The sequence below is a fragment of the Sorex fumeus genome, unplaced genomic scaffold, assembly GCF_029834395.1.
Source record: "Sorex fumeus unplaced genomic scaffold, SorFum_2.1 ptg000046l, whole genome shotgun sequence".
Lineage (NCBI taxonomy): Eukaryota > Metazoa > Chordata > Mammalia > Eulipotyphla > Soricidae > Sorex > Sorex fumeus.
In genome coordinates this window covers 11823588-11847950 of record NW_026606103.1, presented here as the reverse complement: position 1 = coordinate 11847950, position 24363 = coordinate 11823588, and the positions used below count along the sequence as shown (strand labels likewise).

The 24363-nt window shown below is 42.6% G+C and overlaps 1 protein-coding gene and 1 pseudogene across 2 annotated transcripts in view; both read right to left on the bottom strand.

The window, feature by feature from the left end:
- Positions 1-11461, bottom strand: part of UBQLN1 (ubiquilin 1) — a 45836-nt gene extending 34375 nt beyond the window's left edge. The window contains exon 1 of one of the 2 annotated variants that reach the window (XM_056122463.1): positions 10925-11461. In XM_056122463.1, coding sequence (XP_055978438.1) covers positions 10925-11107 — 183 coding nt within the window. In that variant the 5' untranslated portion in view covers positions 11108-11461. The remainder of the gene's footprint in view (positions 1-10924) is intronic. The other variant, XM_056122464.1, reaches the window with a different exon arrangement.
- A 12165-nt stretch (positions 11462-23626) lies between these two features.
- LOC130031231 (ATP synthase subunit g, mitochondrial-like) lies at positions 23627-24057 on the bottom strand (annotated as a pseudogene).
- Between the last annotated feature and the right edge of the window lie 306 nt (positions 24058-24363).

The window sequence follows — 24363 nt, the reverse complement described above, 5'->3', positions numbered from 1 at the left end:
GAAGAAGCAAATAAATAATCAAGAATTAGAAAATCCGATGCAACAGAATACTGACAAGAATCTGAAAAAGAAAGCTTAAATCAATTTCTATTACATCTACTTCAGGTGTTCAAGGACCTTTCAAATGCTGTGCCAGGGATCAAATCCAGAGCCGCATTCCAAACACATCCCCTTTTGGTGGTTATTTGGGGGGAAGATACCAACACGATTGAAGTAAAGGGAGAAACGGAGTGCTACCCTTTATATTAAGTATATTTCTGGGGCTGGAGAAACTTCTGGGGCTGGTAGGGGGTAGGGTGTTTGACTTGTATGCAGCCAACCTAGCTAGATTCCTAGCATCCTATATGGTCCCCCAAGCACTTCCATGAGTAATTCTTGAGAGCAGAGACAGGTGTAAGCCTTGAGCATCAATGCTCAAACAAGAAAAAGAATGTTTCTGAGACATGTGAACCTGAGAAGAAATTTTCAGTTTTGTCTCTTTCTAGATGTGATTTCATGTCTCTGTTTCCTCACCAGTAAGCGGATATATTAATATATTCTGCAGGACTAATGGAAGATTTAACAGAAGCTAGGAAAATGTCTGGGGCACAACACTCACACACGCAAACATTTAAATATTGCTAACCTAGTTATATGAGGGTAAACTCTTTAAATCTGATTTTAAATTGGGTAAAAGAAACATTGTCATCCTAACTTTCTTTCAATGAGCCAATCTCAGGGTCAGAGACAGTAAAGCAGGAATAGCTCTTACCTTGCAAGCAACCAACCCAGATGCAATCCCCAGCCCTGCATAGGGTCCCCAAATACTGCCACAAGTAATCCCTGAGCAGAGCCAGGAGTAAACCATGAGGACCACTATTACATGGCCCAAAAGCCAAAAATCAAAAACAATCAATCTACGCTCCTCTATTTTACTTCTCCTTAGAAAGAGTGCCCTACTCACTCCAGCCCAAGAGCAGTTTTCAATCAGTTTCTAACCTACTACTACTAATAACTTTTGGAAGGAAAAAAATTCAGGTTTAATAAATTATTCTATGCAAGTTATCAGTCTCTAAATTTTTGAATAACCTCAAAGTGAACTCTTCTTATTAAATCTTGCACATGTGAGACCTGGGTTCGCTGACTGGCACAAGATGCAGTTTCCACCCAATAGCGAAATGAAATATACTGTAATAATTGTCTTATACAAGGTAAGAAATGTCAAGTATAAAAATTTTACAGTACCTTCGCAACTAAATGGTTAAAGGGTATTTCCTATAAACGTTTAATTGGACAGTCATAACTATTATCCTTTATCAATAAAACGTACATATTTAAGATTTCCACAATCAAATTCTAACAAAAAGCAAACTCAGTGACTCACCACTCACAAGCAAGGATACTCAAGTTTCCACCCACTACAAAATTTTAAATCTCTTATCACTGGCAAATAAAAGGTGGGGGGGAGGGGAAGGGAAACATGACAAGCATGTGTTCTAAATTAAATACTTCAAAGCATATTATCTAATGAAAGTCTACAAACCAGTGAACGAAGAACCTTACCAATTTTTTGGAGGGTGGTACACCCAGCTGCCCATGGGGATCACTCCTCTTGGGGCTCAAGGGCCACATAGGGTGCAAAGGATCAAATCTGAGTAAGCTGTGTAGAAGACAAGCACCTTAACCGACTCTCTCCCAGCATATTTTAAAAACTGCCAGCTTACCCAAATTTCAAATTCCAAAGTTCTCTCCAAAACACCAGCCACATTTTAACATACTTAGGACCTGATACATCAACACTTTCTCTTTTCTTAAATTACTAAAAAAAAAAACCAGTCAAAACAAAAACTATTCAGTAACAGTTCTACATGTGCCAATATGAAAGAATAAAAAAGACGTAAGTGAAAAGGCAAAGTATAGGTAACAATCAATTTGTTTTAACGGGAAAAGAAAATTACACGTAGGTAATATAATACAAACACTTTTCTAGGGACAATCACTAAAAAATAAAAAATTACTCATGAAAATGAAGAGCTTTAAAGGCTAAAAAATTTAATGAAAACCAATGCACCAAGAAATATGCATAGCACCTACATACTGTACTGGCAAACCAGGTAGCATGTTATGTCAGCTACAATTTCTCAACCTATTTTCAATCCTTGCCTCCTTCTAACCTAAGATTTCCTCCTAAGCCTCCTGTCCTACCAGTTTGTCCCATATACTCATGCCATGGCCTCCTATTTACATGACTTTTCCACCTGTGGCCCCCTTGTAAAATCCTGGTGGAAAGTTGAAAAATGCTATTTACAGCAGGACTTCTTATAATTTTTCCACTTGGAAACCCTATATACCTGAAAAAAATGCAACACAGAAACATCTTGGATTCATTATATATTTGATTTCCATCTAAGGTTTGGTCTGTGAGCATTCAGAAACCTTTTGCTGTTGCCAATCTCTATGCAGTTCACATTCAATTGGATGACCCCATACGGAGTCACAACCGACTGGGGCCGAAGAGATAGTACATCCCATTCGGTCCCCAGAGCCCACCAGAAATGATTCCTGAGCACAAAGTCAGGAGTAAACACTAAGCACTGCCGGGTATGGGGTGGCCTAAAAACAACCCCCCCCCCCAAAGAAGCTAGGAACTATACTTATTTAATGCTAATTGAATATTTTCTGTATTGAAAAACAGGTGTTAATTTTAATCTCTAAAATCCCAATTCCAATCCAATGTCGAATTTCTCCTTTGGTTTTGCAATCATACTTAAGGCAGCAGAGACTTCCACCGGCTTTATCCCTGGCAAGGCTCAAGGGCTACACCTGAGTGGGCACCATGCGAAGCAGAGATTCGGAGTAGCCTGGAGGACACTGATTATGACCCCAAAACAAAGGAAATTAAAAGCTCAATTTTTAAAATGATTAAGATGGGGACTATGACCATGACTCAATGGTCAAGAATATGCCTTGCTAGAAAGATTGCATTCATCTGGGTAACATAAAGTAACAACAGCCGAGAGAGGTACCAGGTGGTTTATTCCATGGCTCGGAGGCCAGCCGCACATGCTAGGGGAAAAGGCAGCTTAGATAGAGAATGGAGCACCAAATAAAGGATGTTGGGAGGATCTGCCCAGGATGGGAGACACATGCTATAAGTAGACTATAGACCGAATATGACTGCCACTCAATGCCTCTTTTGTAAACCACAGCACCCAAAAAGAGAGAACAAAAGGGAATGCCCTGCCACAGAGGCAGGGTGGGATGGAGGGGATGTGGGGTGGGAGGGATACTTGGGATCAGTGGTGGTTGGAGAACGGGCACTGGTAGAGGGATGGGTACTGGATCACTGTATAACTGAAACCCAAGCACAAAAATTTGTAAGTCTACAACTGTACCTCATGGTGTTTCGCTAATAAAAATGTTTTAAAAATATGCCTTGCACATGTGAGACCGTAAATCCAATCTCAGTAAAACACACACATACACACAAACACAATTAAAACGATAAATTTCACATTATGTGTATTTTATCACAATAAAGTCTAGCCACTAATTTTAAATGACTAGATTTAAATTTCATGTATGTGTCCTCCATTATATTTCAACTGGACAGCACTTTCAGTTAAATCATGGTAGAAATTTCTAGCAAGGTGGATTCTGATGAATGCATTATGAAATTTAGTGCCCTAACTTGCAGCAAATTTTCTATTGGCCATAAGTATTTCCTTTATTAAAAAATTTTTTTTGGTTTTGGGCTACACCCAGCAGTGCTCAAGGCTTACTCTTGTCTCTGCTCAGGGCACTCGTAGTAGTTTTCAAGGGACCATATGTGGTACTGGGGATCAAACCTAGGTGAGGTAAAAGTGCCTTACCTGCCTTGATTTTTTTCTCTCCCCCCTTCCCAACAGTTAATATTTTCAATTCTGCAGGCCATATGGCATATTCTGAATACTCAAAGGAATGGACATGATAGATGTGGCCCACTGCAGTTTGCTGATCCCTATAAGACATCATAAATCACACTTACGTTTTCAAAAATATTTGAAAACCAGTTTAATATGGAACTTGAGACATGATACAATTACAGTACTTTAACCATGGAAATCAGAAAACATATCATGACTGCTTGTTTTCCTAAAGTGCTAGTTGATAAATGTCTTACCAGCCACAGACTCTTAAGTAAAAAAATCAACTTTTCTGTAGAACATTTTCAAAGGTATCAGTAGCAAGCCTTTTTTGAGAACATGGATATTTATCCCAATCATCTTCTGCATTGTGATGCACGTGGAAGTCTCCAGTGGTCCAGAGAACCAGCTCAAGAGGCAGAGCACATGTTTGCATGCAGAAGGCTTGGGTCTTTCCCAGTACCACAGTTCTCTGAATACAACCCAGAGGACCTCTTGAGCAGAGCACTAAAAGCAGACATAGGACTGCTAGGTGTGGCTGAGAAACAAACAAAAATAAATAAAATAACATAGAAGGCTGTTTTAGAAGAATTTTACTCCAGGTAACAGAATCCTCAAGTAGTAAAAAATGTGCTTGAGAGCCAGAGCAATAAAGAGTACAGCAGGAAGTCATGAAATTTACATACAAGTGGTACAATATGGAAAGTATCATGCTAAGCAAAATGAGTCAGAAAGAGAGGGATAGACATAGAAAGATTGCATTCATCTGGGGGATATAAAGTAACAAAGTATGAGATTAATACCCAAGAATAGCTGAGATCAGCACCAGGAGGATTACTCCATAACTTAGAGGCCAGCCGGGTATCCTAGAGGAAAGGGCTATTCAGATAGAGAAGGGAGCACCAAATAAAGGATGTTTGGAGGATCCTCCCAGGAGGGGAGATGCATGTCGAAAGTAGACTATGGACTGAACATGTTTGCCACTCAATGCCTCTTTTGCAGACCACAACACCCAAAAGGAGAGAGAGAACACAGGGGATTGCCCTGCCACAGAGACGGGGGGATGGGGGGATGGGGGTGGGAGGGATATTATCCATGGTGGTGGAAAATGGGCACTGGTGGAGGGATGGGTATCTGATCATTGTATAATTGAAACCAAAGCACAAAAAATTGTAAATCTACAACTTTAAAAAAAATAAAATAAAATAAAGGGGGGGAAAAAAAAAAAAAAGAGTACAGCAGCTAGGGTGCTTGCCTTGCTTGAGGCTAACCCAGGTTTGATCCCTGGCATCTCATATGGTCCCCTGAGCACCGCAGGAGTGATTCAGTGCAGAGCTAGGAATAACCCGAGCATCCTCCAAGTGTGGCCCAAAAACAAGCCACACACACACAAAAGAGAGAGAGAGAGAGAGAGAGAGAGAGAGAGAGAGAGAGAGAGAGAGAAAACAGTTTGGCTGTCAGGAGGGCAAGAAGCCATGAAATTATGTATATGCTGTACTAGATGGGCTGGAGCGATATAGCACAACGGGTAGGGCATTTGCCTGGCATGCAGCCAACCCAGGTTCAATTCCTCCGCCCCTCTGAGAGAGCCTGGCAAGCTACCTAGTATCCCGCCCGCTTGGCAAAGCCTGGCAAGCTACCCGTGACCTATTCAATATGCCAAACACAGTAACAGCAAGTCTCAATGGAGACGTTACTGGGCACACTCGAGCAAACTGATAAAAAATGGGAGGACAGTGCTACAGTGCTACTGAACTAGACAGTGGCAAAACTGTATTAGTTATTATTAAATATGTAACTGTAAGTCTTGAATTTACTGAGCCCATAATCAAATCGTCACATAAATGTAATTTAGTGATAAATATGGACCATAACACGGTATTGAGAGAAAGTAATATTTCAATCTGAACTAGACAGTCAGCAACACTTCATTAAGAAACTGACCCACACAAGAAATTTATGGGCTGAGAGAAGGAAGCATCCCAGTAAGCAAGAACCGAACATACTACAGTCCTAAGGCAGCTGTAGCAGTTTGAGTTCCAATAGTTTAAGAACTAAGAAGTCAACATAAAAGGGGCAAGTGATTGAAGAAAAGGGAGATGCAGAGGTAGGCAAAATCACAGTACACATGATCATAAGGCCATGTTATACAGTGAGGAATGGGAACCATCAGTTTAGCGTAGCAGATAAATATCTGATTATCATTTTCAGAAGCTACTTTAAGAAATGAATGAGAAAGTGACTAGATATTCATGTTTTGATATCCCACAAAATTACCCTCTGAAAAGGTACTTTTTGGAAAGATGTACATGTTCATTTTTGAGACTTAAAAGTGAAAACCACAAGTAGCATCTTAATTACTATGTAAAAGTTTTGATCTCTTGGGGCTGGAGCAATAGTACAGCGGTAGGGCGTTTGCCTTGCATGCAGCGGACCCAAGTTTGATTCCCAGCATTCCATATGGTTCCCTGAGCACCGCCAGGAGTAATTCCTGAGTGTAGAGCCAGGAGTAACCCCTGTAAATCACCTGGTGTGAACCAAAAAGCAAAAATAAAAGTGTTGGTCTCATGGTTAATCTAAAAGGTCCTGTGAATCCACTGCTCATAGTAAGTACTACTGGACTCGAAAGTCTAGTACTCACAATTAGGTACCATTTAACAGCTAAGAAGACAGCTATAACAAAAACAATCCAAGTGTCAGAGAGAATGTGAGTAACTGGAATCCTCACACATTGGTAATAGTAATATAAAATGGTATAGCCACTTTGGAAAATAGTTTTGCAATTCTTCAAGAAGCTAAAACACAGCTACTATATGATACAGTGAGTTTATCAAAGAAAAATATAAACATGTGTCCACATTCTTATCAGTATTTACAGCCTTTATTCAGAATCATTTTTAAAAAGTAGAACCCAAATACCAATCAAGTAATATAGAAATTGTATTATTTATGCACTCATATGGCATAATATTCAGCAAAAGACATACTAATAAAACCACATCAAAGAACCTTGGAAACATGCTAAACCAAAGAAGTCAGTAATAAGCTTTTAAAATCTGGTGTGCACATACAGTGCAGTTCAAATCAATCCAACCACATATTAAGTGTTCAACAGCCTGTTGTGGTTTTAACAGCCAGAAGTGCTCCAGATCCATACTATCAGGTATAATGTTAAATGTTTGTGAAAATCACACTGAAGAACTGCAACTTCACTTGTCAAGGAAAGGCTCACTGCATTCAATTAACCTGTATTATGTTTAACAATGAAATATTTCCCGAACACTTCAAGTGATAAAATTAGATCATACACTACCTGAATAATTGTATTTCAAAATTTTACACTGTAATCTAAGAGCAACTTTTCAACTCTCAGTCCAAGTACTGGTGCCAATCTACAGAAAAAGTTATTTGTTGTAGCAGGTGTTAAAAAATGTTGAAAACCACTGATCTAGAGAAGGCTTCTTGATCGACTTGCAACCCCCTCCACCTTTAGGTTTACACATCCAAGTATATATATAAAATAGATACATCAAACGTTTACTGAAAGTCATAAATTTTTTTACAAGAAAATACCTTGAAACATAACACAGTGAAGTTTCTGTTCTAATAAAAAAATTAAAGATTACTCAGAATAAAATTATTCAACTGATCCTAAGTTCTCCATGAAAAATAAATTTCACTAACTTAAAAAGAGTAACCTTTACTGTCAATCTGAAAGAGGTAATATATGTGAAATTAAAATACAGCAACTTAGGGTCAGAAATAGAGTGAGATTAGAAAGAAAATGACCTTTAAAAAACTGCCTGTATGGAATGGCATGAAAATAGACTCAGGACATTCAAAAAATAATCTCGAACATCCTACTCTTGTCCATCTCCTTCATCTTACTCAATACAAAGCATTCACCCCTCCCCGCCATAATTAAGAAAATATAAACAGAGGTGGTTTTTCATCTTTCAGGCATCCTCCCTGAAAAAACCTCATGCCCCAGCTTCCCTTGTCCTCATCTCATCTGGAGTCGCTCAGTTTTCAATCTAGACTGTCTAAAGGAGGAAAATATGAGGGCCTGGAATAATACCAATCAATCATACTTAAGTATCTTGTTTATTTTTTATAAGTTATTTACAGTTAAACAGTAACCAAAGGGAAAACAGGAAAACTATCACCACATAACTTTTACAATTGGCCCAATAACTTACCCAACTAGCCCAGTGGGTTTCATCCAGTTATTATTCAATTAAATATTTCAATATAATTTAGTGCATAAAAATACTTGGAATTTTAAATTGTAAATAAAAAGTTGAACTTCAATATTATTTTGTAGATCTTATACATCCTAACCCCAATTTTTGTTTTTGGGCCACACCAAGCTCAGGGGTTTCTTCTGGCTCTGTACTCAGAAATAAATCCGAACAAGCCCTGGGGAATATGGGATGCCAGGCATTGAATGCAGGTAGGTTACGAGCAAGTCAAGCACCCTACCTACTGTATCATCTCACAGGCAATTAACCTCAATTTCTTAACAAACATCTGATAATTTTAATCTGCAACAAATAAATTTAGGTTACAAAATGACATATCTTTTATTGACATATCAAACAAAATCTTAGAGATCACCTGAAAACTTTTTCTGATTCTTATATTTTTCCATAATTTAGTGTGCTTGTGCGTGCTAATGCTCTATCACTGAGCCACATGTCAGGCCAGTAACTACTCTAATTTTACTTTGATCACAGAAGTCTAGGAAGTTTTCACGATTTAAAACTAGCATAAACCATAAACTGATATAAAATCAGCATCAAAAACATATACCACCATAATCTCCAAAGTGAAATTTCTAAGTATAATATACTTACTGACTTTGACAGAAGAAAAAAAGCAAAGGGTTAAGGTACAAGTGCTTGCAGGCTGCCAATACCAGCACCTCATATGGTCCCTATGGTCCTGAGACTGCCAGGAGTGAACCCTGAGCACCATGAGGTGTGACACGTTACCCGGCCTCCAAGTATTGAAAATACTGGATTTATTCTATCATTGTACAGTAGAATGCTGAAAGCAGAATGGAGGAAAGCTGAATTCAGAATTCCTGAGGGAAGACCTAAGGTCTTCAAATGCAACAATGGCTACAGGACCAGAAGAATAGCTAAAATGAAAAATAGACACTATCAAATGTTAGAAAGAAAGTAGAGAAACAGGAGCTCCCATACACTAGCCATTAATGTCACTATAAAACTACGTTTCTTATGAAACTGAACATACTAACACCATGAAATCTAGCCATTCCACTTTTTTAAGTATTTGCCATGAAAGATTAAAGCATATGTCCAACAAAAATTGAGTATTTGCATAAGAATATGCATTAGTCACTAGACTGTAACAACCCTGAGGCCACCCTAACAGGAAAATAAAGCACAGCGCATTTATACGCTGTAAAATTGACTTAATTAAGGAACTACTGATATTTTTTAAGTCTCAAAAAAAATTTTTATGGGAGTACATTACCCTCATACTAATGAAACCCCACTCTGTGAAGTTCTAGAATAGGTAAAATGATTAATGCCCAGAAGTAAGAGCAGTTGTAGGGGTCGAGAAAGACTGAACCAACCGGGGAAAAAAAGGTAGAGAGAGCCAGTCGAGTACAAAGTTCTACCCGTTAACAGAAGGCTTTGCATTTCAAGTTTGCCTTTAAAAATCTGAACTCGGGGAACGGACGCGCACCTCGCTTCGGTCCGTGCCCTCTGTCTGGGTAGCAGGACCGAGCCAAAGTGGCTCCACCAACGGGAGGGGCCAGCCGGGTGGCCAGTCACCTCCAGGGGGAACCTCAAGCACAGCCTGCATCGGCCCCTGAGCAAGTGTGACAAGCCAAGTGTGACAACCGAACCAAAAATAAAAACGGTCACACGTATTTAGATCCAAAACACAAAGTGGTTAAGTGACCTAGTTATGACAGCAAATGCAGCAAAATGCTGGTCATTACGTGATGGACATATGGTTTCAGGTAAACACTAAAATTCAGAGATTTTCACAGGGTAAGAATCAACACACGGGCACAAAGCCACTCAGGAAGCAGGTGGTGGTGAGTTTCAGTTTTACAGACCACTCCTTTTGTAACTATATAGCTGAGTATCAGTGAGCCATCAGTTTTGAGGGGAGGTACGCAGATTTCAAGAACTGTTTCCTCAAAAACCTATGACACTTCCAGAGATCGGTGAAAACCCTCCCCTCGATAAAAAAAAAAAAAAAGAACTGAATTCACCGAGTCTCCACAATAAAAAAAAAATTTTTTTTTAAAAAGCCTGAATTCATCGAGTCTCCCAATTCACTGCAAAAATTCAAACTCCGGGAAGCGATTCCAATCATTCGACACCTCCCATTAACTAGAATCCAGTTCTCTTTTATTCGATCGCAGTGACCAACATGGGAATCACTTATCTCCAATCGGACGACGCCGTCGTGACTGGCACCTCGGGGACGCGAAAAAAAAAATCACTAGCGGCGGGGGGTGGGGGGGGAGCGGGGAGCGAAGTCGCCAATGCGTCCCGGCCAGGCACGGTTCCGCCCGGAGCCCCGGACGCCCAAGCTGGGGCTGCAAGCCATTTCGACATCGCGCTCCATTCCTCGCATAAAAGAACGGCCCAGGAGGGCCAGCAGGCTCCGGCGGGGACCCAAACGCAGAGCCAGACGGCGCCCACGTGCTCCGCGCCCCCCAAATCGGCCCGAGGCCGCCGGCGCTGAACAATGCGGGCCCCCCCGGGGGCCCCGCTTTGTTCCCAGTTCTCGAGACGAAGCCGCCAAGGCTGGGCCCAGAGCCCCGGCGGCCCGGCCCGCGCCGCCAGGCCCGCGCCGCTCCTTTGTGCGGCGCCGGGAGCCGGTGGGCGGGGGGGGATAAACTGGGGGACGGGGGAGACGACGACGACGACGGGCTCGGCGGCGGGTCCGAGGAGACGCAGCGGGGACGCCGTCGCGGCCTCCCCAAACCGTCCCCGGGCCGCGCCTCCCCCCCGCCCGCCCGCCCGCCCGGCCGCGCCGCGCCGCCTCACCTGCTGGACCGAGCTGTTCTCGGGCACGGCGAACTCCTCCTTCTCCTTGGGGGTCTTCACGGTGACTTTCATAATCTTGGGCTCGGCCGGGGCGGCGGCGGCCGCGGGGGTGGCCGGCCCTTCGGCCGCGGCCGCGCCGTCCTGCGAGCTCGGAGGGCCGCCGCTCTCGCCGCTCTCGGCCATGGCGGCGCTGACTCAGTCGCGCAGGAGGTTGGAACGGAGCGAGGGGGTCGAGCCGCAGCCGACCGGGCCGGGGAGGAGGAGTGGAGGGGGGGGGGCAGCGCCGCCTCAGGGGCCACCGGCGAGGCGCCGCCGCGGCGACCGAGGTCCGCGGGGCTCGCGAGCCGCTCCGGCGTAGGCCCGGTTCGGGCGCTCGGGACCGCGCTGTGGCCGAGACGCCGCCGGGTCGCCGCGACAGCCGCAGCCGCTTCCTCCTTCGCGCCCCTCCCCCCGCGCCGTCGGCCGGCGCCGCGCCGCGCAGGGCACGCCGGGAAACGCAGCCACAGCGGCGCCGAGTCATGCCCGGCCGGCGCGGGAGCCAGCCGCGGGCCCGCGGCCTCCCGCCGCCCGCGCCATCGCTTCGGGGCTCAAGCGCCTCCCGCCCGAAGGGCCCGACGCCGAGCCAGGACGGGTCCCTCCGAGCCTTTCTGGTCGCTAAAACCAAACAAAGGAGAAAACCAACCGCGGGTTTCTAGGCGGCATTGTCCGGGCGCGCGGGGATGACGTCACGGCCGGCGAAGTTACTAGAAAGGGTGCTCGGCCAGTGGCCGCCGCGGCCGCGTGTGCGCCTGCGCGCCGCGGTTCCGCGGGAGGGCGTGGGGGGGGGGGCGCCCCTCGCGGAGGACGCCTCAGGCCCCCGGCGCGCCGGCGCTTCGTCCCTGTAGTCGCTCGGCACGCATGATGCCAAAGCGTTGGCCCGGCTTGGAGTGGCGGCGGGGATTCCTGTTCTCTCCCTGATTTAGTGCGGGCCCGCCGGGGACACTTGGTCGCCTAATTTTCCTGCCCCGGGTTCGGGAGTAAGAGACCGTTTGGATAACGACGGGGAAGTGGCCCGGGCCACTGCGCAGGGCCGCGAAGTCTTGGCCCTCTTCGGGTCCGCGGGTTGCTGTGGTGCCATGAGGCCGCACCAGCAGCCCCGGCACCGCGCAGTTGCGGGGCACGCCACCCTGGGGTGCAGGAGCGAGGCCGACGGCCGGTGGCCAGCGCCCGCCCTAGAGGCGGCCGAAGTGCGCGTCTCTAAGTTCCTCAGGCTGAGGTGTCACCTCTCAGAGTGGCCTCGGCCACTGCACCGTAGGCCCGCATGGCACAGATGGGCGCCGTTTCCCTCGCAGCATTCCGAGTTTGACGCGTCATTGTTTGCCTTAAAAGATGATCCATCTCTAAGGAATACACAACCTGGCACTGTCACGCTATTTTCTCGCCTTTTTTTTTTTTTTCTGTTGTAAAGCCTGACAGCTGTAGGATGTGAGGGAAATGCAGAGTCTCTCTTCAAAGCAGGCCGCGCTGCTCTGTGTCTTTCTGTGCGGACTGCTTTTCGGCAGAGCCTCTCTGGAACGGAATCCTCCCTGGGAGTGACAGACGCACCCTCGCCACCCCTGGGCGCGTGCAGTTCCATGCGTGTGGTATTAATGCTATTTCCAAGGGGGGACTACTTGTGTCTAGTAGTGAGGCAGTCACTACTTGGAAGTTCCACCGCAGGGCAACCAAGTGTTTATTTCAAATCCTACGCTTACTAGTTGTCTATGTTAATTTTTTTTTAGGTTCAGATCTTTATTATTTTTATTATGAAGTGTTTTAAAGATAAACCAACCCCCAAAAGTTGAGTTTTTTTCATTTAGTCTATCAAAAGGCATAAATATTAGTACTGCCATCATTTTCTCACCCGTTCTGAATATGTCCATCCTTCCCTTTTTGCCTAGTTAATTGTAAGATGCTAAATGATGGTAATTCTTTTCATATCCACTTTTTCCCTCCCAAGCCAACCTTATAATTTTGTTGTTTGTTTAATTTATTTATTTATTGAATCACCGTGAGAACAGTTAACAAAACTTTCATGTTTGAGTCTCAGTCATATAATGAACTAACACCTATACCTTCACCGGTGCATATTTTCCACCACCAAAAACCCCAGTATACCCCCCCAATCCCACCCCTACCCTTCCTGTGTGGCAGATAATTTTCATATTATTCTCTCTTCTTTGATCACATTCAATATTTCAATGCCAGTCCCACCATTATTAGTTGGAATTTTCCCCTAATACTCAGACCTGCCTATACAGCAACATTAGACAAATTGTTTTCTATTGCTGGTTATGAATAGCATATGATGTCACAGCCTTTGGAATTCTTAAATTTTAATAATTGAGTCTGGAGGCATTTTCTTCTGAGAGCCGGGTTCCCAGATTCCTTTGTGTAACTCTGAGATCATGGTCGTTAAGGCGCTTAATAAGTGGAAGGAGTGGGGTTTGTGGGCAGCATCTCAGAGTCCCATTGAGGTGGGGGAGGAGAAGGACCAGCTCCTCCCCTGTCCCCTGTCATGTGTAGTCACTGCTGACGCATACCTGGATTTTCCAATGAATTCTGGAAGATGGCTGCCGCTGGGATCCCCGGGGAACAGGCAGAGGAACAGGCGGAGGAAGAGCACCCACTCCCATCTGGGGTGGCCTGGCAAAGGTGACCTAATACAAAGTCCAGAGGCATTTCCATCAAGAGCCACTCAGTTCCGAGATTTGTTTGTGTGTCTCTCCATCTATATTAATTTCTTGAAAACTTGATGTATATGCCACTATTTTTTTAAGTCATATAACTTACTGGTAAGGATAGGCAGTGTAGTTCCCCATTCTAGCAATTTTTTAGAAATACTCCTTTTAAGTAACACTGTGGCAAGTTGGGATACACCTAGAGGGTGCTCAGGACTTATTTCTTATTGTATGTTCAGAAATCACTTCTGGTGGGCTCAGGGGACCGACTATATAAGGTACTGGGTAATGAGCCCAGATCAGCTGCCTGCAAGGCAAGTGTACACCAGCCGCTCCAGCAGTACTTCTTCAGTGGAAGCTGTGCATAGAATTTATGAGTAGAAATTTCAGAACTGTACTTCAACTGCACTCAGACCGGGTTTTTCTGTATGACCTTGAGAAAGTTACTTTTCCCTATTAATAGAACCTGTCTGATTCTGAGGCTTTAATTGTTTTAGCAATTTTAGCCTGTAATTGTTTGGTGTATAGTTACATAGTTGCTCTAAAGTGTAGTAACCAATTAGTTTTATATTAATGTAACAATTTCTTCTTGACTAGATTTCTTAAACTCTGACATTTTATGGAACTGGATAGTTATGCTAAAAGACAAAGTGTGTGTGTGTGTGTGTGTGTGTGTGTGTGTGTGTGTGTGTGTGTAATTGGGCTGGAGCGATAGCACAGCGGTAGGGCATTTGCCTTGTGTGCGGCCAGCCCGGTCAAGCCGGGTTCGATTCCTCCACGATTCCTCCACCCCTCTCAGAGAGCCCAGCAAGCTACTGAGAGTAAATCGCCCGCACGGCAAAGCCTGGCAAGCTACCCATGAAGTATTCAATATGCCAAACACAGTAACAACGAATTTCACAATGGAGATGTACAGGGCCCACTCGAGCAAATTGATGAACAACGGGAGGACAGTGCTGCTGCTGCTGCTGCAGTGTGGCAAGTTAAACGTTTCCACATGGGACCCCTCTTCACTTGAGAAATATATAAAGACGTGTCCCTCCCCTCCACCTCAGGTATAGATATAAAGTCAAACATTGATTAATAAGGTATACATTTGCTTTTCCCCAGCTCAATTTCATCTTTCTAAATGGCAGAGTAGTACTCTATCTGTTGATCACCTCAGGTAATTTGTTAACCTGAGAAGTATTTTTCATTGCAGAATTGAACTGTCATGTTTTTCACAAAGAATTCTTTTAGAGTAATAAGAGTGTATCTTATGCACCTTTTTCTCTCTTAAAGTTTATAATATAGTAGCAGTTACATATATTCCATGCATACATAAACTCAAACTTATAACTTACTTTTTTTAAAATACATTTCCAGAGAAAGGAAACATATTCCCTTCTTGGGGCCAAGAAAGTGAAGATTCGGAGAAGCTTTCTGTCCCTTGATTTTGTTTTGGGGCCACCAGTGCAATGTATAGGGGCTACTCCCAGTTGCGTTGCCGCATGTGCCAGAAATTGATCTAAATGCAAACCATGCATCCCAACCAACTGAGATATTGCTCCAGTCCCAGGGAATCTATTTTAATGCAATAATTTGAATCAAGCCTATGAAACAAACACAATCTCATTTAATATGTTGAAAGGGGCAATATTATGCAAAAAGGTATTGTGGTGGGAAATAGTGCCAGGTCTGTGGTCCAGAGTCCAGGAATGGTTCATAGGGCCACTGCAAAAATCAAAGGAACTGGGTTAAATGGTCAGTAAGTTGCTGAGTTTGAGGGCTGAAAAAAGAGATTGTGTTGAGGAGGTGATTTTATTAGTTTCCAGTTAAAACTTTTGAACACCAGGTAGATGTATCTACCGCAATCATCATCATTTGAGTAGGAGTTGCCAAAAAGAACTCTTTAGGCCATACACTGCATCATAATCAGAAGCAGTTGGTGGGTCAGCAGTGTAATAAAGTTGGAGATACTGCAAGTCTAAGGAATATACTTCCAAAGTTCTGGAAGCTATGAGAGTAGTAGAATCCCTTCTGCCCTTTAGTTTACCTCATGGTGAACTAAATATAGCTGTGTTCACCCATGTACATAGTTGTATTACATAGTTGTGTAATGTCAAACTAGGGAATTCACATGTTAACCTTGACCATAAAACCTTATATAGTTTTCTTATACTTTAAGAAATTCTTGCATTCATTTGTGCATATGCACGTATGTATGGGATTCTGTGACATTTTACCCCATGTAAAATAGACTCACATACTTTGCAGTTAAGAGAGAAAACTATCCTGTCTCTAGCATTAGCATTTTTTTATCCTCCCTATACAGCAAGATTTCTCAATCTTTACACTATTGTGATTTTTGTTCACTGTTCTGTTCTCTGGGCTAACTCCTGGCTCTGTGCTCAAAGGGTCACTCTTGGCTGTGCTTAGAGATAATATGACGATGCCAGGGATTGAACCTAGGTCAGCTGCCTGCAAAACAACCAACTAACTCCTGTTGTACTACGTTCTCAGCCCCCACTATTGTCAGTTTGGTCTGGATAATTCCCTGTGGGGAGTTTTCTGTAGTGCATTCAGCATTTCTGACTTTACAAGGTATTGCTAATTTTTGGTAGAATAATCCCTACTACCTACATTTTCTCTCACAAATAAGAATTAGTAAATGGTATCAAATATCATATTTCACTACAAACGTTAACTGTGAAAATATTCTTGAAAAATGCTAACACGGACCTTCCCCATTGTTGGTAAGTATTCTATTATAAACTTTACATTTACCCTGAGTTGTTTCATTTCCCCTACTCACATATGATCTGGAGTCTGCAATTTACTCATATTTTAGGAAAACGCAAAAAAAAGTCTAAAACTATTTTTTCTTACCTCTTGTAAGTATGGTTCTAGCAATAACTTGAGACACAGTCCCTAGCACTGAATGTCTTACAGAAGTGGTAAGACTGGTTCTCCTAGAAACATAAATACCAGGAGAGAGATTTATAGAGTTAGATTCGAGCTTGATTTGATGTAAAACTCCAAGCCTAATGTGATCTCTTTCCAGAGGACAAATTTATTTAAAATACATATTTTTGAAATGTGTTTCTTAACCTTAGGTGGTTGCTTCACATGAAGAGTCTGCTATTGTGTAAGCAAATGAGCCCTGGGAAATTTGAGATACTTTCTGAAGATAGAACTAGGTTAAAGTATGCAGAGTCTACTGTATGAAGCACATCTAGGAATTCTGATGAAAAAATAGTTCCTCCTGGATGTTAGGGTGTTTCACAGATCTCAAGAAGGCAATTTATTAGGATTTTTTTATAGGAAACAGAGGTGGGATTATTTTTTTTTACTTTTTTTTAATTGAATCACTGTGAGATAGACCCTTCAAAGCTGTTCATAGGTATCCCTTCACTGGTGTACATTTCCCAGAACCAGTGTCCCCAGGTTCCCTCACATCACCGCCCAAAACGCCCACCCCCACCCCCTGCCTGCTTCTGGCAGGTGCTTTTCTTTCTCTTTCTCTCTCTCTTCCTCTCTCTCTCTCCCTGTCTGTCTCTCTCAGAGGTATTTTTAAAAACAGTTTTATCCTCTTTCCATTTTATTCAAATAGTTCTTACAGTGTGTTCCTAGATAAGCCCAAAGATTGCTCGAGTAAAGGGAAAAAAACCCTGAAACTTAGCTGAGTTACTTTATAATTTGTTTAATTGTCAAGAAGAGCAATTTTTCTCTGCTTTCAAGCTAACAATTTCATGAATATAGCAGAAGACATAAGTCTACTATATCAGATACAAGGGACTCTGTTAAAGTAATAGCACTAGTTCACATATTTTCTCACCAGTTCTCTTACTACTTAACTTCCACAGGATGATGCCAAAAGGACCAGATGACACATGCTTATTAGAGAGACCCTCCAGTCATGGGGACCCCTATATTTTATTTTATTGTATTTAAAAATTAATTACTTTGGGCTGGAGTGATAGCACAGCAGGTAGGGTGTTTGCCTTGCACGCGGCTGACCCGGGTTTGATTCCCAACATCCCATATGGTCCCCTGAGCATCGCCAGGAGTGATTCCTGAGTTCAAAGCCAGGAGTAACCCCTGTGCATCACCGGGTGTGACCCAAAAAGCCAAAAGAAAATTAATTACTTTAAATTATGTATTGGGTGAACCCAATACATAAAAGGCAAATGTTCTGCCTCTAAGTATACATAGTAATAGTATTGAGGAAAATAGTTATAACAGTATTAATGTTTATGATTATGTGTATAAAGTTACCATGCTTTCAACACCACAAAAGGGCCAAAAACCCAGCCTCAATTTGGTAATCTTTGTTCTCTTGTCAGAGCTCAAGAGGAACCCTTTGAGTTGAAATGGACAGTTTCCCTGTGTCCTTGGGAGAGAGATGTACCATCCTCTCTGTTCACTATGCCATTAGTCTTGAAAATATAGTCCAGATCTAAGAAATTTTTCTATTGCTGCTAACATATAACCAAAAACTGGACTCGAAACAACACAGATTATCTTAGAATTCTTGAGATCAGAAGTCCACAATTAATAGGGGTTAAAATGAAAGACTGTATCTTTTCTGAAGGCTCTAGAGGAGAATCTTTGCCTTTCCCTGCCTGTAGAGATTGCCTACATAAGACCAAGTGACACCACCTTCTGCTTTCTAACAGTCTTTGATGCTCCTGCTCCCCTCCTTCCCTTCTAAGTATCCTTATAATGGCATTAGGCACTCTTAGATAAACCAGAAAAATTTATCTCAAGATCCTTTAAGACTTCTGTGAGGAGTTCCTTTTGCATGCATGGTCAGAGATTCACAGGTTCTGAGTCTAGTTGATGGACAGCTTTAGGATATCATTTTTCTGCCCCCCACATCCAGTTGGTACATTTACTCACATGAAATGCAAAATTATAAGACAGCCATGAGAAATGGTTTCTCAATAAAATTGATTCCCTTGTTTCCACACATTCTTGGCATCAGGTATTTTCCTCTGAGTATACACACAACTCTTATCATTCTGATTAATCAGACCAGCAGAAGTTGGGAACAAATCAATCAGTTTCAGTGACTTTAATAAGAATACTATCAACAGGATTCCAAGTATTTGGATGAGATCCACTTTCTCCATTTTTACCATGTTCCATAGGGTTCTAGGACCAATTGACTGGATGACTCCTTCAAATTATCAAGACCTAGGTTGGACTGCTTCCTAGGTCTTACCTTTTCCACTTGACTCAAGACATTATTGCATGGACAACAGGATATCTTAGCAATTACACATTTTATCACAGTCATCAAGGAAGAAATCTAGGACAATTGCATCAATCATAACAACCCTGACATTGGTTGAGTTAAAGTTATCTTGAACACATTAAAGCACCATTGTGGTGGTGATGGTTCAGTTCCAAAGATCAAAGCCAGAACCTCTTAGATGGAAAGCAAGTGCTCTACCAGTGAGCTATGTCCTCAGCCCCGGTGCCACTATCATAATCATTGATATATTCAGTTCAAATCAGATGATTGTTGTTAGAGGACTAACTGCCTTCAGCATAGAAATTATAAGCTCTCTGGGAAACTCCAAGTTTTCAAGGGCAGCCACATTTTGGCCCATTCTCAGTTATCACCCACTCACACCCACACCTTTCCTGCAGATGGTTAAGGTAAAAAGGTCTAAGGATGTTTTTATAAATCTTATGCAGGCCCATTATGCCACCCAGTTTGCCCTACTAAATGGAAACCCTTTGTCAGGAGACCCAGGGAACAATGGGTAGTTATTATCCTTATTAACCAAAACCATGTCAGTCCAACAAGACAATCTTACTAAAATGTTCAAATACCTACACCCACATTTAGCTAGACTGCCACCAAGGGAATGTATGTACTAGCCAGTCCACCCTCTGGTTGTAATGGGGGGTGGAGGGGGGGCAGGGACTGAAACAGCATGTCCAGACACAATTCTGGCTTTTCAGCATTTACTAACCACTCCTCACCCTCTAAGTAATCCAGGGCAGCCAGGATGAGCTCTGCTATAATCTGCTAATCTGCTTTTGTGTGGTGCTCCTGGTTTATTGATGTCATTATGTGATCTATTCTTTCTATATATACTTAAAGCTCTTTTAACTATACCCGAGGTGCATGCCAGAGTTTCTCATTTGTCCTTATCATTGCCTAGAAAGAGACCAAGAATAGCTGAAGCCCTTTTGGGGACAGCCACATTCAGTGACTAAAATAACTCAAACTAGTGTTTTCATTAGGAGGAAATGAGACATATAGGTCAGAGATATTTTTTAACCTAATTCTTGAGCCGACAGTTCCTATACTAAACAATACCAAATGCCTGCGGATTGTAAATACTGTGGGGAATCCATTAAAGGACCTTGGCCATTATTAGCTCAGTGTTGAAAAACTTTTGCAATAGAAGTAAAGTAAAGTAAAGGCCCTCCCGTTGATCATCGATTTGCTCGAGCGGGCCCAGTAACGTCTCCATTGGAGACTTTATTGTTACTGTGTCTGGCATATCGAATACTCTCGGTAGCTTGCCGGGCTCTCCGAGAGGGGCGGAGGAATCGAACTCGGGTCGGCCATGTTGGCCGCTTGTAAGGCGAATGCCCTACCCGCTGTGCTATCGCTCCAGCCCTTTTGCAATAGAAGGTACACTATTATCACAGCACAGAAAGCTAAGAATATGATGCAGATTCGTTTCAAGGGTCACAGTTGAGCCCATTTATTGGACTAAACCAATAATACTAAAGCTGAAAGCATGTCAGCACCAGTGAGGCAATCACTGAGTAAGTAACCAAGAGAGGAACAGAAATCCAGTGTGATGTAAGGAGTCACACTCTGAAGTTTGACCTCATTCACTGAGACAGATGTGTAACCTTTGGTCAGGAGTGCAAGTCTGGCATGAAGTGGCAGTCTTTGCATCAGAAAAGAATTACTGTGTGACAAGTCTGTGACAGGTGTGGAGCATATTCAGTACAATGACAGATGCTAGCAGCAATGGTGTCACAGGGCAGTGCAGTCTTCATCAGCAATATGAACTCTGTTGACCCCAATGGTGTGTCCCTGTACATGAACACCTGCATGAGAGAACCAAGTGATTGTAATAGTAATAGTAGAAGATTAGTCATGGTCAGGGAAAACAGGGGTTAGGAGGACTGGTCAATGTTTGGAACCAACTGCCAGTGGGTGTGAGGTGGAGGGTGGGTAAGATAGAGAAGGGACAAGTATAACAATAATAGCTGGAAATGATCATGCTGGACAAGAGCTGAGTGTCAAAAGTATGTAAAGGGATACACATAATAACGTTTCAGTATCTGTATTGCAAACCACAATGCCCAAAATGAGAGGAGAGAGAGAAATAGAGAGAGACAGAGACAGAGAAAAGTGCCTTACCATAGAGGAAAAGGGATAGTGGGAGGGAAACTGGGGACACTGGTGCTGGGAAATGTATACTGGTAGAGATATGGTTGTTGGAACATTGTATGACTGAAATCTAATTATAAACAGCTTTGTAAAGGTCTATCTCACAGTGATTCAATAAAAAACAATATTTTAAAGAGTCTATAGTACAACCAGGTTCTTCTAGAACTCTACAGATCAGATTGGTCAGACATCTGCCCACTGAGTGTAGAGACCCTTCCACACCCGGGGCACTGAGACTGAACAGCCTTGGTAGCCATGAGAACTGCTATTAGGTTTCAATGTTGCCAAACCATCATTGAATCAGGCCAAGGTCTTTGTGTGTGTGTTGGGGGTTTTAAATAGGGCTTTATATAGGTATTTTTATATAGACTTTTATAGTTATTGTAATTTTTAAATACTATTTTTAAATAACATTTTAACCTATCAAACTTCTTATGTCTTCAGTCAATCAAAAGGTCTATATTTAACCCTTCTGATAAGAGGTTAATATCAAGGATATACAAGGCACTGGTTGAACTCTACAAGAAGAAAACATCCAATCCTATTAGAAAATGGGCCAATGAAATGAACAGAAAATTTCTCAAAAAAGAAATCTGAATGGCCAAAAAGCACATGAAAAAATGCTCTTCATCACTAATCATCAGGGAGATGCAGATCAAAACAACAATGAGATATCATCTCACACCACAGAGACTGGCCACATCCAAAAGAACAAAAGCAACCAGTGTTGGTGTGGATGTGGGGAGAAAAGAATTTTTCTTCACTGTTGGTGTGAATGCTGACTGGTCCAGTCTTTTTGTAAAACAATATGGACATCTCTCAAAAAAACTAGAAATTGAGCTCCCATTTGACCCAGCAATTCCACTTCTGGGAATATATCCTGGAGATGCAAAAAAGTACAGTAGAAATGACATCCGCAATTGTGTGTTTATTGTAGCACTATTTACAATAGCCAGAATCTGGGGGGAAAAAACGAGTGCCTGAGAACAGATTGCTGGTTAAAGAAACTTTGAGATATCTACACAATGGAATACTATGCAGCTGTTAGAAAAGATTAAATGATAAAATTTGCATATAAGTGGATGGATATGGAGAGTATCATGCTAAGTGAAATGAGTTAGAAAGAGAAGGACAAACATTGAATGACTGCACTCATTTATGGAATATAAAATAACATGATACGAGACTAACATTTAAGAATAGTAGAAATAAAGGCCAGGAGAATTGACCCACAGCTTGGAAGCCGGTTACCGGTCTCACATGCTGGGGGAAAAGGCAGTTGGGATAGAGAAGGGACCACTAAGTAAATGATGGTTGTAGGGCTCATCCGGGATAGGAGATGCATGCTGAAAGTAGACCAAGGACCAAACATGATGGCTACTTAGTACCTGTATTGCAAACCATAGCACCTGAGAGAGAGAGAGAGAGAGAGAGAGAGAGAGAGAGAGAGAGATGGAATGTTCCTGCAGGGGTTGGTGGGAGGGATAATGGGGACATTGATGGTGGAGAATGGGCACTGGTGGAGGGATGGCTACTTGAACACTGTATGACTGAAATGTAAACATGAAAGTTTGTAAGTCTGTAAAAAAAAATCAATTAATTAAACTAAAAAAAAAGTCTATATTAAACATGTCAACTCACCATTCCGCTCATACTATTTTAGCCTTAGCGAATGTAGCTGCTGCTCCCGTTTTCCAGCAATGGCTGGAATTTGTGCCTTTTTTGCTGATTGAATTCACTTTTATTTTGATCTTTCACTATCCCATAAGCAAAGTAATATAAAAAAAACTTTCATAATGACAATTGTCACTGTCACTGTCCTCCCGTTGTTCATCGATTTGCTCTAGTGGGCCAGTAACGTCTCCATCATGAGACTTGTTGTTACTGTGTTTGGCATATCGAATACGTCACGGGTAGCTTGCCAGGCTTTGCTGTGTGGGCGAGATACTCTCAGTAGCTTGCCAGGCTCTCCGAGAGGGGCGGAGGAATCAAACTTGGGTGGGCCATGTAGGCCACTTGCAAGATAAATGTACTACCTGCTGTGCTATCACTCCAGCCCATGATGACACTTATTATAAGAAATTTTCTAGATTTTTGGATTTTTTTTTGTGAGGGGGACACCAAGTGGTGTTCAGGGTTTTCTCCTGGCTCTGAATTTATGAATCATTCCTGGAAGTGCTGAGGTACAAAGACAAAAGCCCTACCCACTGGGCATTTATCTCTGGACCCTTTCTTTGGATCTCTTTCTCAGTTTTTCATAATTTACCTCATCAGTCAGCATTGTGAATCAATCTGGTATGTATATGATAAATGGCTCATTTATGAGTTCCCACAGGAATTAACCTGCCTCAGGAAAATGCAAAAGGATGAAAATTTCCTATAACAGTTTCTATGCTCTGTTAAAAAAGCAAACTCTAAGACCTTTTACTGTTATCTCTGGATGAATCTAAGACTGAAAAAGTACTATTTTCATTGTTGGTAGTGTTGTCGGGTTTTTTTTTTTTTGACACATCATTTTATTTTATTTAAATACCAGTTTGACCACACTTGATCCAAGAATACTCAAGTAAACCAGCTGTTCAAGCTTGGTCTTCAAACTTTATAACCAATGAGGTCACATTTCCCTATGATCTCACTGATATAAAAACCATATCCACACCTCTGAGGCCACCAAGCCATTCAGCCAAGCTTTCTTAACTATAAGATGCCTGAAACTCACTATGTTAGCATTACTGACTAGTTTTTTCAAGCTCAGAAAACTGTTGGGATCTTAGCGGGGTTGAAGGAACCAGCTCAACCGGAGCATATTGTGAAAATGTGTCCAGTCAAGGCTTCAAGTACGCCCCAGCAGCAGTGCTGATCAGAGCCTTCTCCACGAGGCTGTGCACAAAGTTGGCCTTGGATTCCGGATGGAGATTCCCATTGTTGTTGGTTTTGTTTCTCACGGTGCCAGGGGTTGGAAATCCAGGTTCACACACATGCAAGGCCAGTGCTATACCACTGTTGCTATTCTCACTAAACATACACCTACCCCCTCATCTCACAAGTCAAGAGGTAAGTTCTAAAATTTTACCTGGTTCCTACCCAGAGTTGCTAATATTCCTTTCATGTGAAATGCATCTGTCACATTTGTCAGAAAGAGGAGAAAACTTAATGTTAGTTGTTACAACGGGGTTACTGTGAGGCTCATCACCAGAGGGACAAAGTTCCTTCACCCACGGGAGGATTAGCAAGCACCAGGATTCCTTGGGTAGCTGTCTTCAGACCTATGTCCCAGCACTTGGTTCACAATCTCAGCAATGAAAGGGAGACTCGTTTATCACCTGACT